This window comes from Coturnix japonica, chromosome 11 (genome assembly GCF_054131305.1).
Source record: "Coturnix japonica strain WE chromosome 11, WE-NBRP24, whole genome shotgun sequence".
NCBI classification, from domain to species: Eukaryota; Metazoa; Chordata; class Aves; order Galliformes; family Phasianidae; genus Coturnix; species Coturnix japonica.
This window is the reverse complement of record NC_140673.1, coordinates 21,019,946-21,035,934: the sequence shown is the minus strand read 5'-3', so window position 1 is coordinate 21,035,934 and position 15,989 is coordinate 21,019,946. Positions and strand designations below refer to the sequence as shown.

General features: G+C 39.5%; 1 protein-coding gene across 26 annotated transcripts in view; it reads right to left on the bottom strand.

Annotated features, from left to right (window-relative positions):
* MAST2 (microtubule associated serine/threonine kinase 2) overlaps positions 1-15,989 on the bottom strand; it is a 147,847-nt gene that overhangs the window by 11,792 nt on the left and 120,066 nt on the right. For 25 of the 26 annotated variants that reach the window (XM_085511566.1, XM_085511562.1, XM_032446373.2 and 22 more), the window contains 11 exons: positions 14,197-14,258; positions 13,466-13,551; positions 11,770-11,978; positions 11,133-11,271; positions 10,578-10,710; positions 9,388-9,553; positions 8,569-8,670; positions 6,667-6,789; positions 5,237-5,346; positions 2,628-2,782; positions 1,292-1,584 (listed from right to left, as the gene is read on the bottom strand). In XM_085511566.1, the coding sequence (XP_085367692.1) occupies positions 1,292-1,584; positions 2,628-2,782; positions 5,237-5,346; positions 6,667-6,789; positions 8,569-8,670; positions 9,388-9,553; positions 10,578-10,710; positions 11,133-11,271; positions 11,770-11,978; positions 13,466-13,551; positions 14,197-14,258 (1,578 nt within the window). The other variant, XM_085511580.1, reaches the window with a different exon arrangement.

Sequence of the window (15,989 nt, the reverse complement as noted above, 5' to 3'; positions counted from 1 at the left end):
GAAGAAAGCCCAGGGCTTGAATTTTTATTTACAGAAATGGTGTTATTCTGAACACAGAAAATTATAGAGGCTTCTATTCTGCTGGAAAAGCTTGCCAATGAAATCACGCTGCTCAGTGGCAGAGTTACACAAATCCTAAACCCGTGCTGCAGTTCTGCAAGCGAGCCATTTGGATGGGATTGTTCATAGATGTAAACAGCTTTATGGAAAGTGCTCCATTTTTACAATCAGCAAGAACTGTCACTCCTGAAGTTAAAACCTGCCTGTAATAGCAGAACCAGGTTTTATTGGAGCTTGCACATAAAAAAGCCACTTTAAGAGAATATGAAGGTACTAAAGCCAGGGAAAGCAAGAATGTGGTTGGAAAGACAACCTTAATTTGCCCCCTTCTGTGTACCACTGCAATTTAGTCTTCAATTACTTAACCTTCTATAATTATATATAAAACACAAAGTAATCTTGAACATCAGCCTGGGCATGCAGCATCAGCAGATGCTGGGGGTGTACATGAGCTCTGTGCCTCAGTTCCCCATCCGATACCTTCAAGGGGCACTGTGAAAAGACATTAATTAGAATTTACAAGGTTCTTGGAAATTAAAGGGGTGAGCATCACTTCAAGTTCACATGGGAAATTAATCATTCTGTCTTCAAAAGCAAGTTTTGAACAGCGTGCAATAAATAAAGCCTAAGGGGCACATTTTGAACAATGAGGACAGAACAAAACATTGATCATTGTTCTTTAAGTGGGCACTGCTGCTCTGCATACTAAGTAAAGCAGGAAGGACCATGAGAATGAAAATTCAGAGCACCAGTCCCAAAGACTACCCAATGCCAGTTCAACATTTAACAGGCACAGTTAGAAAGCTAAGGTTCCTATCCCATGGTTTTGCTATGGGAGTCACAATGGGTATCAGAATGTCATTCAAATAAGTGTGTGGTGGGTTACTTCCTTCATCTCTACACCTTCTCTCATGAGTTAATGGAGAAAGTGATGGTCTATTCTGGGAGGATAAGCTGCAGAGACAAATGGGACAACTTGGGAGTAATTTTAACAGACTGGATTGCAGAAGAGGGATAATGAGAAATGGGATACTAGGATAGAATGGCTTGGGTTGGAAGAGACCTCAAAGTTCACGCAGTTCCAAGCCCCTGCCACAAGCAGGGCTACCAGCCACACTGTAGCATGAGACGTGCACTTCACCCAACACCTAAATCCAGCTTCATGCAGTTAGCACCTGTAAGCTAACACAGCATGTTGGCAGAGCATGGCACCATCACACAAGATACGTACCTGTCAGCATCGTGGTGCTGCTGACGGCTGTGCAGGGGGTGGTGGGCCCAGCATCGCCCTCCATCTGTAGCTCGTGCTCCACAGGCTGCTCTGGAATAGGCACCGGTGACTGCACGGCTGACAGCAGCATCCCCTCTGACTGAGGCCTTTTGAGCACGGTTCCCTCATCCTCAGTAGAGATGGCAAAGCGGGGCATGTCGAGGAGCCCTGAGCAGCGCCGGCGGACGGTCAGGGGTGGGCTGGAGTCACTCTCTGTGTGCGAGGATTCGGACATAGACAGGCGCTTACGCAGTCTGAGGGAGAACAAGAGACAGAGCGCCTCCATTAAAGCAGTGGGATAATGAATTTTAAAGGACAAAAGTGCACAGACTCAGCTCACACCTTTGAACCCAATTAAAGGTGAAATTACAAGACTGAGCTGCACCATTAGGACTTAAAATAGCAAAGCTTTGAGAGCATCACCCGAGTTTAGATTTCTAGTATATTCCACTGTTAAGCTTCTAAGAAAGCAAGGAATAAAAAAGAAGAAAAATATAGTGCAATAAATATGATAACAAATATTAGAAAAATTTACAACTGCAAAACGCAAATCACCATCCACGTTCCTTTTGGTATTACATTAATTTTTCTTTCAAAGCATCTGTGAACTTCAAGCCAGGAAGGCCTGATTTAAGAACACCAGTTAAAAGCATAATCTATAAAACAGTTTCTGAATGGAGTCACACAGACTAGATCACAACCACATTTTATGATCTCTCCAATGCCAAATTTCAGTATAAAAGCTTTACAAAACTTGTACAAAATGAGAGAGTCCTTTTTGAAGACAAGTTTGACAATTATTTCAGTTATGCTGGAAACATGGTGGCTATCCAAATCCAGCGCATTTGTATATTTCCCTGATGTTTTTTATTAGAACAAAAGAATTTTGGGGGGATATTCTGAACTTTGGAAACTTCGGACTGTCCTAACGGTTTCTCTAATTTGTGACAAATGACAAAAAAGAACAGACTTTGCGTTCTCTGATGTTGAATAAAAATCTGCCGTTGGTACATCTCCAATGCAACGAGTATTTCCACAAATGAAAGCTGTACTGAAAGTTAGAATTCCTTTAAATTCAGTTGAAGTATTTGCTGTACATTTAGGAAAGATTAGTACTTAAATGGATACATATATGGACATTTGTTTTCAGCCATTTATTCCACACATTGGCTTTCGCCTGTGGAAATGTATCACGCGAAGCATTCCTGACCTAACAGAGGACACACAGAGTTTTGGCACAGGTCACTCTTTCTTATATACTGCAAGAAAACCAAATACTGAGTCCTGCTGGACTTACATCTCAGGAGACCCGATCACCCAGCTGCGGTCCCGACTTTTCAAACCACCCAGGCTGTCCAGCCGGTCATCCTTTTCTTCACTCAGACTCCGTTTAGTTGGTGGTGGAGTTTTCCTCTCTTCATGGATGGAAAGGCGTTCCATGCTGCTGTACACCTACAAATAGCAGAAGAGCCTTCTGTACAGAGAAAGCACACTTATGTGGCCTCTTCTGATCAAGGGGCACAATCATTTCTCAAAATGGAAGAGAATGTATGGAAGTATGACTGTGGCAATGCTCTTTGACTAAGTAACGCAGTGCAGACATGATGTGCTCAAAGTGTGCCAGGAAGAAAAGGAAAAAGGCAACCTTCAGAAACATTAAATAAACGTGCTTTTCTACAGCAGCACCCAACACCTGTCCTCCGAAAGCAGCCCATCACACCACAGAAACACTAAGATTTTTATGGAAACTAATTGATGTTTGCTTATAGCAGCTCTCAAATCTACGGAGAAAAACTCCACAAGCAGACTCCACCAGTCTGGAAAGCTGGCATCTGAATCTTGAAACCTTACTACACAAATTCAGTTCAGTGATAGGCATCATGCTCATGACCCCATTTCATTATCAGCAGTCTATCAGCATTGCCCCGAGCTTCTTTCAGAACAAAAAAGTCCTGCCCTCCTCAAGGAATCTACTATAATGCTGACAGCTTAATGAAAGTGCCTTTCTTGGTTTTACAGCCGTCTTTAAATAATTAAATGATTAAGCAAAAAAATTCCATCCTTTTAAAACTACACTTGACTGTGGACCTAATTTACATAAGAAGAGATTAATGAAAATAATGTTATTAAAAATTCAGAGCATCAACAAGATAACTATTAATAAATCATATGGCTGAATTGTCAGACAAGAATTTCAAAATATAATGAGCCTTTTATGCCTCCCACATTACAAATGCTGTATAATTTTCCAGGTCTTAAAATAAATTCATTAAAAGTGAACTTTTTCTCTTTGTGGCAAAAACATTGAACCCTAAAGAAAAGCTTCATTCTAACAGAAGAATAATACTCGTGGTGCGAAAAGACAGAAAAAAGAAACTCTTACACGCTCACGAGAACTTTTTCAAAATCCCAACTAATCCTCAGGTCCAATTTTAAACCCACTTTTGGACATGCAAATCAGGAGCAACTCCATAAAATTAATGGTAACTGCTACTTAAGCTACTGTAGCCCATCTGAAGACAAAAAAGAATGAAACGGTGCTTCAAAACTGACTCCAGTGAAGACCTGGAGGAACTGTCATGAAGAACTGAAATCTTTCAGTGTCCCTAAATAAAATGCCTACTTCCTTCTCCCTAAGAAGTTGGAATACTGTTCATAGAGCAGGCTGGCATTAAAAGAGCATTTCTCCTTTCTGCCTCTCCCCATACATAATATGTTTTATCCAAGCTAATAGTGGAGTTGTACTACTTTGAAATGTCTGGAATAGCAGTTTTCTATTTCAGATCATCTGAAACAGAGCGAGAGAACTGCACTGAGTTCTAACTAACTAACTAACTGAATTAAGGCATATTGAATCCAGAAAGCATGGCTAGAAGGAGCATCCTTGGGGCATCCTGTCCATTCCCCTGCCTCAGAGCAGAACCACTCTTTTTTAAGCACCTGGCAGATGTTTCTCCAATCCGTTCTTAAAAAACACCAGTGATGGAAATTCTAGCAGTTCCCCAGGCAATCCTGTGCTTAATTAATTTTCAACACTGGAAAGTTCTTACCACCTATTGCACAACTCCTCTGCACCCATGTTTCCATACCTATTTTGGGTAGAACAGGAAGAATAATGTACTCCCCTTACTCTAGAACATAAATATTCGGAAATTTTTTAGGTTTTATCCTTTGTAGACCTTGGATAATCCTTCTTGCTTTCCTCCTGACTCTCTTTACTGGTCCACATTTATTTTTGAGAACATTTCCCAGAACAGGACAAAGCACTCTAGCTAAGCTGCACCTAAGCACATAGAAAGGATTACTTCATTTGCCTTGCAGAAAACATTCTTTCTTGCTCCTTATAATAGCTGCTTTTTGCCTCAATAGCCTGGCATATTTAACACACGATCCTTTTCTTTCTAACTGTCACCTCATCTTTTGTTCAAAACAATGAATAGCATAGGTGTAGAACCTTGCATTTACTCTTACTGCATGGGATCCCTTTGATATTAGACCACTATTCCAAAATGTCAACATCAGTTTTCATCCTAATACCACCTTGTCTCCTATTAGAATACACTTTTTAGAATAGCACCGTTCAAAGCAAACAAGCTTTGGACACTCCCTGTGCCAGCAGCCAAGACACTAGTAAAAACATCACTCAGACACATAACAGACCTCTGCAACGCTCTGCATATTAGCAAAATGCTAAGAAACACAAAGTGCCATTCTCCAATTAGCCTTGCACCCACCTTCTAACAGGCCAGACACTAGCACAGAACTAACAAATACAGAGTTCTTTCCTTCCTCATCAAATACTAAACACTGTGTGGTTCTCAAGTATCATCTGCACAACTAACCAAAGCCTCTGAAACAAGTGTTCCTCTCTAGATTCCTGTTTCCTACAAGGCAGCATGCTCCTACCTTGCTAAACCTTGGCGAGCACGAGGAAAACTGCCGAATTTCCACATGATCATCATCATTAGTGTCCTCCTCCTCTTCTGAATCCAGGTGTTGGTACCGTTCGGAACGGGCTGTGAACCAGACATGGCAGATTTCATCAGCGCATGGAGTATCGATTTACCTCAAACTATGTGTGCTTACCCCACAAAAGGCCTTTGCATCAATTCCTACTTGTCTACTTACAATGAACTTTAAATGTTCATGTGCCACAATGTGTATTCTCTATAACAATGAAACATCAGGCAGTTTTGCTCATCCTGTACAACTAGCAGCAAAGAATACCTCCTTCCTACTGAATTTATCTTATATCATCAGCTATATTATGCTCAAAATGCTGATACTCAGCACAAATTCTCTGTGTGTCTAATCCTGCAGACCCTTTGTAGTAAGAATATTTCTTCCCTAAGGCATACATTCCTATGGAAAGAAACAAGGAAATAATTCACTGCCCCAATTTCCAATCAACAGCTTTATGATTGTAAGAAGCCTACCCTGCATACATAGATGCAAGCCTTCTTTAAAAAATAAAAATATTTACCCTTCAAAATATTTCCTCTTCTCCCTTCCAGAACTAGAAAAGGATTAGATTTTATGAAAGAAAATGGGCAAGCAGCCAATATGCAAAGCTATTTTTATTGCAAAAAATCTAAACTGCCTCCAAAGAGATTTTGTGCTATGAGATTTGCAGCACTGTAATTCTAAGCCCGCCACATTAGATTTTGCAGAGGGGGGACGTTAATAAGTTTGGCTACAGAAAGCCGATAGCTGTACCGAGCCAAATTCACTGCACTGTATCAGCCAGAAAGCTACTTTTATAAATTCTAAAATTTTCTGCAATAGGGTTTATAACAGCAATGCCAGCCTTTATCAGTATCTGTGTGAGATACTTCTTGATGTGAGACTCCCAGTTTTTATACAGTGCTTGTATCAAAGTTATCCCGTTAACCTGCTGAGCAGGCCCCCTCATCTACCTGTACCCCCAGCCTAAAAGCCTCTCCAACAAACTGGGCTGTGTTTTTCTGTTGGGTTAGCTAAAAACAGTTGATAGACAAAAACAATATAGCTCAAAAACTCAGGGAAGCTGGATAGACCAAATGCTTTGGAAGTACTGTGATAAACCGAGCACAACAAATACAGCATCTCACTGCTGAGCCACAGCTGGCAAGTTCACAAGCACCACCGAAAGGCCGATCGACTTCAACAGCAATGTTTTTTCATTTAAAGCCCATTTGCTTTCAAAGAAGCCTTACTTGGCATTCTACAGAAACTTTCTGAAGTAATTTCCATCCAGCGCTCTATTCAATTTCTAACAATGACTTATCTTTGACAATTTCAGAAATGAAGCAGGCACAAAAAGTATGATGCAGTTTATGTCTAATCTTCAGTCTTACTGTCAAAATAGCTTGTGTCATCCTCGGACTCCAACTGGGGGATGAATTCAGCTTTCTGCCGAAGTAATCCATTCCAGTCCAAATCTTTAAAGAACCGATGCTGTTTTACTTCAAAGGCACTACCTGAAAGAGGAATCTTTTATTGCAGAGTATTTCTTTCAGCATTTGCATAGCAAAAAAAACAAACCCTAGAAATATCAAGAGTCTACAAGAATGTACCTGAGTACAACTCAGTCATGTTTTATCCAGGAATTTTGAGAAACAACTCATCCTTTTGCCAAAGTGGTTGTACAGGGTAAAATCTGAATGAGATTTTCCCCTTCCTATCTCCTCTTCATATTTAATGACAACACGTGACTAAACTGGCTGGAAGACAGCATCTGCTATTACATTCTACAGCAAATTACAAGATTAGGAACTAATTAACATCTTAATTTAAAATTACCAAACTCTAAATACCACCTTGTTCATAGCTAAATATAAAGAACAAACTAAAATATACTTAGCATGTGAGTAGCTCCTCTTTCACAAATAAAGTCATCCATTTGCTTAAATCAAGGCAGGGGTTTACATATCTTCCTGAATTAGTATCTTTTAACTACTATCTTCTGAGTTATTAACCTTGTGAGTACACAAAAGGAAAACTAAGAAGGATTATCTTCCTGCTAGCATGTGAGCTTATTTTTTTTTTCCAGATGAAATTAATATTCATTAAAGATGCCACTGTCTTTTTTAAAAAGAGAATAGCAGAGGAAAGGAGATGAAAGGTTTGCCGAGTGCCAGTGGCAGTGAGAGATGCCAAGTGGAACAGCAATCTCAGCATTAGAAGTATATAAGAAATCAGAAAATCAGTCCATCAACTCGTTTTGTAAGGCAAGAAACTCTACATCTTTTCTGTGACAGAAACACCTTTCAAGTACATGGTTTGAAGTAGAAAAAAAAACATGTGAAAATCATGTGATTATATTATTAATTCATGACCTATTCATCACCCCCATATGCACATGTGTTAGGTCTGCTGAACACACGCCTTTTGTAAATGCTATACATTTCAGTTTTGTTTTATCCTTAAATTGTGTTTTCCAATCAAAAATCCAAAACTGAATCAGACAAATCAAGTCTATGAAACAGACAACCTGTCCTGCAAAGCCACCACGCTGGACAAATGATTTTAAAACAAGAAGGCAGTTGAAGTTTGTTGATATTTCTTTACTACCAGGAAATGAGAAGCACTGGCTTGTAAAACTTCAGATCTGATATTATAACACAAAAAGATTAACATACATATCTGACTTTGCAAAACAGATTATCAGACTTTATCGTATGTTTGGAGGATTCTCTGGTACAGCCCTCTAAGAACTCAGAAGTTTTCATTTATTTTATTACACCCATGAGTTCACTTCAGTGTAGGGGATTAAGCCCCCAGTCGAAGGAATTGCAAAGAAATCTGATTACGCACTGCTTGAATCGAGGCAAAATCCTCAAGCCTTAACTAGGACAGCAGAGATTTGAGAAGTTACATTGCAAACTTGATGGTGCCTTTTCCTTGTTTTCCAGACAAGACAGTGATATTTCTTATAATCATAGAAAGGTTGGGTTGGAGAAGACCTTAAAGATCATCGAGCTCCAACCCCCTGCTTTGGGCTGGCTGCCCCACCAGATGAGGCTGCCCAGGGTACCATCCAGCCGGGTCTTGGGCAACTCCAGGAATGGGACACCACACTTCTACAGCAGCCTGTCTGAACTGCATGCACACTACTTTTCAGAGCTTCGTCAAATCCAGCATAAGCCTTTCCCCAGCTCTATACCTGCATTTTTCAACATGGATTGGTGTGTCTCACAGCCACGGTAGCTTCTTTTCATGCTTCTGGCTAGTTTTTTTTCTATATGCTAGGCTCCTACCTGTCCCCATTCTTTCCAGAGGATTTTGGCGGAGGAGCTTAGAAATGAGGTCCTGGGCATCTGGTGGCAGTGCATCATCGCCTTCTGGCCAGGCAATTTCATCTGAGGACAAAAAAAGACTTGACATTTTCTACCTGCTTCACGACCAATTTGAATAACCATTCACATTCCTACATCATAAAATGCAGTGCTCAGTACTTCCCCAGAATTGCAAATACCTTGAATTCAGCAGCTTGCATACTTAACATAATTCAAGCATTGACATTTTCCAAAATGCATAAAATCCAGCCTCAGCTAGAGCTGCTGTCAATCCAAGCACTGCTTGTGGAGGAAAAAAAAGCATTAAGAACTCTATTAATAAAGTATGAAATGGGACTTCCATGACAATCCATAAACAATGACACTGACAATACTGTGGCTGTATCTCACGCCCACATATTCCACACTAGTTAGACTTGGAACAGAGCAAGCAATTTGCAGGTAAGCATTTCATACATTAAGTTTATTTCTTCATTGAAGTTTGCTTTTTACAAAGGACATTTGCCAAGTGTGTTAAAAACATACTGTCTCAGAAAGCATTCCCAATAGGAAACGTTTTCAGTGGCATGTTCATTGAGAAATGACAGAACTATTTAGCTAGACAGTACTCAACAATTTTCAATAGCTGGAATCAAGACAGATGTTACTTTGACACAGAGATAAATGCTTGCAAATTAAAAAGCCTTTGCTTTACACCTGGTCTTTCCTGAGCAACCTACTGAACCTCAGTATTTTCAAGGATTTACTTTGCAGCAGAACAGGAGCAGAACAGAAACATACCACTGATCACTTGTCCAAACAGCTCCTCAGGTGTATCACCAAAGAAAGGAACGCAGCCAACCAGAAACTCGTACAGGATGACTCCCATGGCCCACCAGTCCACTGGCTTCCCATAGCCCTGTCGGAGGATCACTTCTGGGGCAATGTATTCTGGAGTCCCGCAGACCTCAAGAGAAACACAGGAGAAAGCAATCAGCCTACAGATCGTCAAATTCAAATCATATTCTGTCTGTATATGTCTGTCTGCTTGACGGATTGTGACTGGTATGACTATATGTATCAGGGACTGAATTTTGACAGAACTCCCACTTCTCTGCATAAGCAGAATTTAGTTCCACAGATGCAGAATTAGCAACACAGCATGGTGATATACGTCATCATTAAAACTCGGGATGTACAGCTGGCATAACGGCTAAGGGCTTCATGCCTTGGGCTTCAAAACTACAACAGTAGCAAAACATCTGTAAAAGATATAATACAGCAAAATGCAAGACCATGAACTAGTGACCAAAGAACACCTGCTACAAAAAATACCATGATTCAGAAGCAAAGGAAGACATGGTCCCGTGTGTGCTCTTTGTTTACCACAGGATGATTATGAATTAACACTTGGCACAGAAAAACAAGAAAATTCTGCTGTGATCCTATGTATTTTCAGAAGAGATAAGCATTTTTTAATCCCATTATACACGGCACCAGAAACCTGTATCCAGAATATACTACATAGTTCCTGTTAAATGTGCCCAGGAAAGATCAATTCAAGCTGAAACAGGTGCATGGGAGAGCTATTAATTAATCAGATAAAAATCTATCCCATTATCTAAAAGAACTTGGCTGGTTGAGCCTAGTAAAATGAAGGCTAAGGAGGAAAGAGACCCCTAGTAAACACTATGGCGATGAAAATCAATTATTAAGCCAACAGACAAAATTCAAGAACCTATAGGAACTTGCCACAAACTTTCTAAGCACCAGAAAGGGGAGACTGTTAAACAACCTTCCAGCAAAAGCTGTATTACATCCCTAAAAGAACTGTTGCAGCGCAGAGAACACCTTTGATGTCCCAAACTAAAAGCTGAAGTACACCACTCCAAAACAAGAAGCTGGAACAAAAAAAACAATACCAATTTGCACACAGGTAGAAGGACTTGTATCTTTTCCTTCCATTGTAAAAACAGTAAGCTCAAGCTTACCTGCTTGTCCAGAAATTCCCTGGTGTCCTTTTCAATGTGCCCCTCATAAAGGTTAGTTGTAAGACTCATTAACCCAATTTTAGACAGTCCAAAGTCTGTAAGTTTAATGTGACCCATGGAAGTTATCAGGAGACTAGAAGAAAGAGAAGCAAAATAATCCGACATTCAATTAATTGTTTCTCAAAATGAATTAAAAAAATAAGAAAACAAGGCAACGCTAAACATGTTGTTAGTGTTCTCTTAAACTCCTGAAATGAACCTCTGGCGAAACAGAACATCATGGAGCAGCTAAGGCAGGCAGAATTCAGGCTGCCTTCTGCCATATTTCAGCAGTGCAGCAACATATCTGAGGTAATATTTGAAGATGTTCTTCCTATTCTCTCTCTGAGTCTGCTTGGTTCTACACATCAGGAGCAAGAGACTCCCTAAAACCTCCTGTATGTTAGATGTCATTAAAAATCTCTATTGTCTCTAGACACCATGTTCTCTTGCCAAGGAAAAAGTCTCTGAAGAACTGTCTCTCATCCTAAATCTTTGGAAGATTTCAAGACTTACTTGTCAGGTTTTAGGTCACGGTGAACAATCCCATAATTGTGTAGGTACTCCAATGCCAGAACAGTCTCAGCAAAATACATCCTCGCCATATCAACAGGTAGGGCACCGATGTTCTTGAGAAGTGTTGCACAGTCACCTCCTAGAGGTAAGTTCCAAATACGGCACAATGAAATGGCAAGTGTCAGCAACAAAAAAGAATGGCTACAGCACTACAGCACTAGATAACTACAGTGAGTTTCCTAAAATCTGCATCTTTCAACCTTGTTATATGGGATTCAAAACTGTCTCTCAACTCCATCTTGAACTTCAAATAAATATGAAAATCTTAGTGTTATGCATTCGACTCACTTCTCCAGCCCAAGTAGTCCATATACTCTTCCCTAAAAGGGCATCATGACCTCCTTTGTAGCTGCTGGGTTGACTGACCTCACTCTACATGAAGAAAGAAACAGCACACACCTAAGATATTCTTCCAATTTACTGCAATCAGAGCGGTGTGCTCATCAGTATTACATCCAAAAGTACATTTTCTTATAAATCGCTTGGAAACAGCATCCTTTATGATGAAACACGCTGTATATATGCTACGTGTACATTCTAAGAGCCTTTTGCTCTTTGCAGGTTCTGACAAACATACCTTCCACATACTCCATAACCATGCACAGATGGCGCTTGGTCTCAAAGGAGCAGAACATGCTGACTACAAAGGGGTTCTCAGCAAACGTCAAGATATCTCTCTCAACAAAAGCCTGCTGGATCTGGTTTCTCAAAATTAGGTTCTGTTTGTTGATCTTCTTCATGGCAAAACGTTGTCGGGTGGTCTTGTGGCGCACCAAATACACCGCTCTAGAAAATAACACACCAAGAGGGAAAGTTCCATGCTCTGTTTGAACTGGTTTCACAAATATCATGAACGTCCTTAAGTATCAGTGCAATGGGGCTTATATTTTTCAACCCTATAGTCGTCATTTCACTAAAAAAACCAAAAAGTCTAAAAAATGTATGAAATCAGCATGATTTCTTTCCAAACTCCATAAAATTAACTTGATGCAACATTGTCACCAGGGATTTCCTTCAGTATCTCTCACATTTCTATCATTTGCAGATCATTAGATTCCTACACATTAATAATGCAGCCTGCAAATAAAATTTTCATCCAGTTTCCCTGCCTGATTGAATCAGTACTTGCTTCGTTTTCTCTAGAGTATATTACATTTAACATGGTATTTTGTCTCACAAGCAGCTGACTATAAAACACACCCAGCATGGAGACAGGAATGAGTAACAGCAAAACTACACCTCTCCCACTTTTTGCAAATTTATGTTTAAACCATGGGGTCTATGAAGATATATGACTGAAAACATATAAGAGCTTCTCATCTAACAACAATGGAGCTTCAATGTGCTCCAGCATGTCTTCAAAGACCAAAAATTGCACTTTTTCCACTGTTTTCATTTTTTTTTTTTTTTTAATTTGCTGTTAAATATGCACTCACTCCAACAAAATACTCAAGCACATGCTTAAGTTTTCTCGGTTATTACCTACCGAAACACTGCTCTTAGTTATGGCCTAATGAATATCCCTATAACAATAAAGAGTCAGGAATCATCTTTACAGTTCTGGATAGGTTTGTACAACTAGTTCAGATTTCAACTGACCAGTAGCTTCATCCTGGATTCTTTAATGAATAACAAAATCTAACAGCACTCTTACAGCACGAATTATTACTGCAGATTTGCACCAATGTATTTCAAAAGCTCATAAACAGCCATGAGTACATAATAGTACATAGAAGAATGAAAAACTACAAAGCCTTCCTCAATGATCCCGCTGTTTGGCTGAGTCACTAGTAACATCTACAACTACAGAATGTAACCCACACCCACTCAAGTAGCCTTCAAACAAACAGCAATTACAGGACTTTAATACTCTGCACTGAAGGAAATTCAGGCAGGGGGGCCTTGATAAGCAGTAAAGAAGTGGGTACAAAATAATTTTCTCAGACTCTTGAAACTACCTATTGCTTAGGAAATCCTGAAATAAACTAAGGGGGTGGGTGAACTACCAATTCAGTACAATGTTAAGGTTGTCATGGACAGGAACTACATCCAGGTATGGGGTTATAGGATAAGAAATCCTGAACACATAAAAGAAATGGCATCTCAACCAAGAATGCTGAAGACATCACAAGTGTGGAACCCAAGGCCACTGTAAAATTCATTTATACTTTGGACTCAACAAATTCCATTCACTTCTTTAGCTTTGCTATAATCCTTTGCTGAGTAGAATGATAGCAGTATTTTCTTCTAAAGCAAAGCCTATAAAGCCTTACCCATAAGCACCATTACTGATCAGTTTAATAGTTTCAAACTCCTCTTCGGATGGAGTTTTCTTTGACTGGACAGAGGCTCCACGGCTCTGGGGAAAGAAGACAAAGAAAAGGAAATGAGGAGTGTAGGAACAACTTCACTGTACATGCTACTTCTTTCTGTCCATTTCTTCTTGAAGCATCATTCATAGTCTCAACCCTTTTCTAAAGCTCAGAAGCTCTCAGCTTTGGGATAACTGTCAGTATTCCCAGAAGCCCTGCAGATTCCCCCTACAAGCATTGGCACGGTAAATCAGAGGGTTTGGACCTTTCCCCAATGTTATTTATTTTAAATACAAATAAACTGAAAAACTACAGACGTTTGAAAATCTATGAGTGATATAACCAGGTTTTTCCACCAGTTGGTACTAATGTCATCTCTCCTCAATTCTCATCATGTTTTACAAACGCAAATAAAGTTTCTCCAAATGATTCTTATGCGCAACTTGAAGAAACATCAACAAAATCTGATGCTAATGCCTGTTTGCATCTTCAATGGTTCACCTCCACACAACTGAGATTTGCACGTTTTTGTAAGTGTATACTTTAGTTTTAATGCGCACTTTTGAATGTCAGCACTTTTTTCTTCTTTTAATTAAAATTACTTTGCATTATCATTAATTCTTTATTGCAGACTACCTCTTTGCAGAGAATGAAAAGAGCGCCAGACAGTATTGAGTGTATTACTGCTTTACCTCGACTGAATCATCTGTCTCAGGAGTGTCTGGGCTGTCATAGCTATTCAGCTGGGCCATTTCTGAAAAGAAAGAAGAGAGATTACTCTAATGATCTCAATCAAACACTATTCTCTTTGTTTGTACAAGACAAACAGGATTTCAATGGGTGCTTGTAGATTATGAAGGACATACTTCCCACCTCCATAAAAAGTCACCCCAATTATACACTGCTAACCTTTAACATCTTGTAAACTGCAAGCAATCTTTTATATAGAGGTGAATATAATTAATTGTCCTAATCTCAGCATCACTTATTCTGGATGGTTTCTAAAATAAGCAACAAATGCAAGTTAGGGGAAACTGCTGGCGAGGTAATGTTAAACCTATTCCATGCATGTTGCCCCGTGGCACCTCTGTACTCCAGAAAAGAAAAAGAATTACATTTCATACAACCTCTCTCCATGAAATGTGTCTGAGTCTGCAAAACACTGAATAGCAGCAAACTGTGAGAAATGCAGTTAGTTTAGGCAACTCAGCTGTCTTAGGAGATGCTATAAACTTTGCAGAACCAAATCCTACATTAACTACTGGTCTCTGAACAGACATCACTGACATTTCTGGGTGCCCTCCTTACAGAAAGGAAATAAGGCACCTTGACATCTCCACACATTTCTAAAGAAAATTTGACTTTAGTAAGGGGAATTAGTGATGGAAAGGTTCTCTCCCATGACAGGGATCAAAGAAAATTTCCCTTTAATGTCAGATTTCAACAAATGCTATTAAATTGCATTTAGCAATCTTTGGTATAAATTTTCCTGAAGAGCTCTTCACTTGAAGTCAACCTGTCACTGTCATTCGGGTAAACACCGTACAAGTTAAACTAGACCTATCCAGACTGCTAATTTATGTTAAAATTATGCTCTCTTGAGGAAACAAAAAGTACGGTTCAATCGCTGAAATATTCTGCAGCAATCTCCAGTCTTTGTCACACTTTCTATTGTTGCTGAGCAAGCCATGCGTGCTCGTAAAACTTGCCATAGGAGAGAGTCAGTTAGCAAAGTGCCAGACAAAAATATTAACTCACAAATTCCAAAATCAGGATCTTATGGGGCTCTCTACATTTACAACGTATTCACGTTACTGTTTGCAATTCTGGGACCTAGCAGAAAAGCTGTTACTTTTCTTCTAAAACATTACTCATATGGGGCTCGAACAGCGCTGTGATCTCACAGACCGGGTCAGACTTGGGTGTAACAGGTAAAAAGCAAATTTTTATGACTCCTTAAAAGTGTATGAAATGTTGAAGTGCAATATCCAACATTTCTAAAAGCTGGAAAGAGTAACATAAATCATCTACATCACAAACTAGACTTGCTCTCAATATAAATTCATGTTAATTATCATAAGCTGTCTTAAAAATATATTTTGGTAACATAAAAAAAAAACAACTGTTTTATATCCAAGAGAACTCCTGATTAACTGACGTTACGTTTGTAACAGACCTACTTTAGAATATTCAGAATATATCAACTCTTCGCTGAATCATGCATCAATATTGCTGCTATTCTCGCATGAAGTACTCAGTTATCAGACAATGCAATGAGGTACTTTTCCTCCCACTCTGATGACACACTGTGTTGGATATAATTTAGTCTTTTTGGCTTCACTGCTATTTAAGATGTAAAAATACAGACATCTCCACTCAAAAATCTGCACGAGAGCTGGCTTCTCATGGAAAGCCACAGCTTCTCTCAGAGAGGACAACAAATGGGATGACTGAATACAACTCACTAGCATTCCAGCAGTGGCAG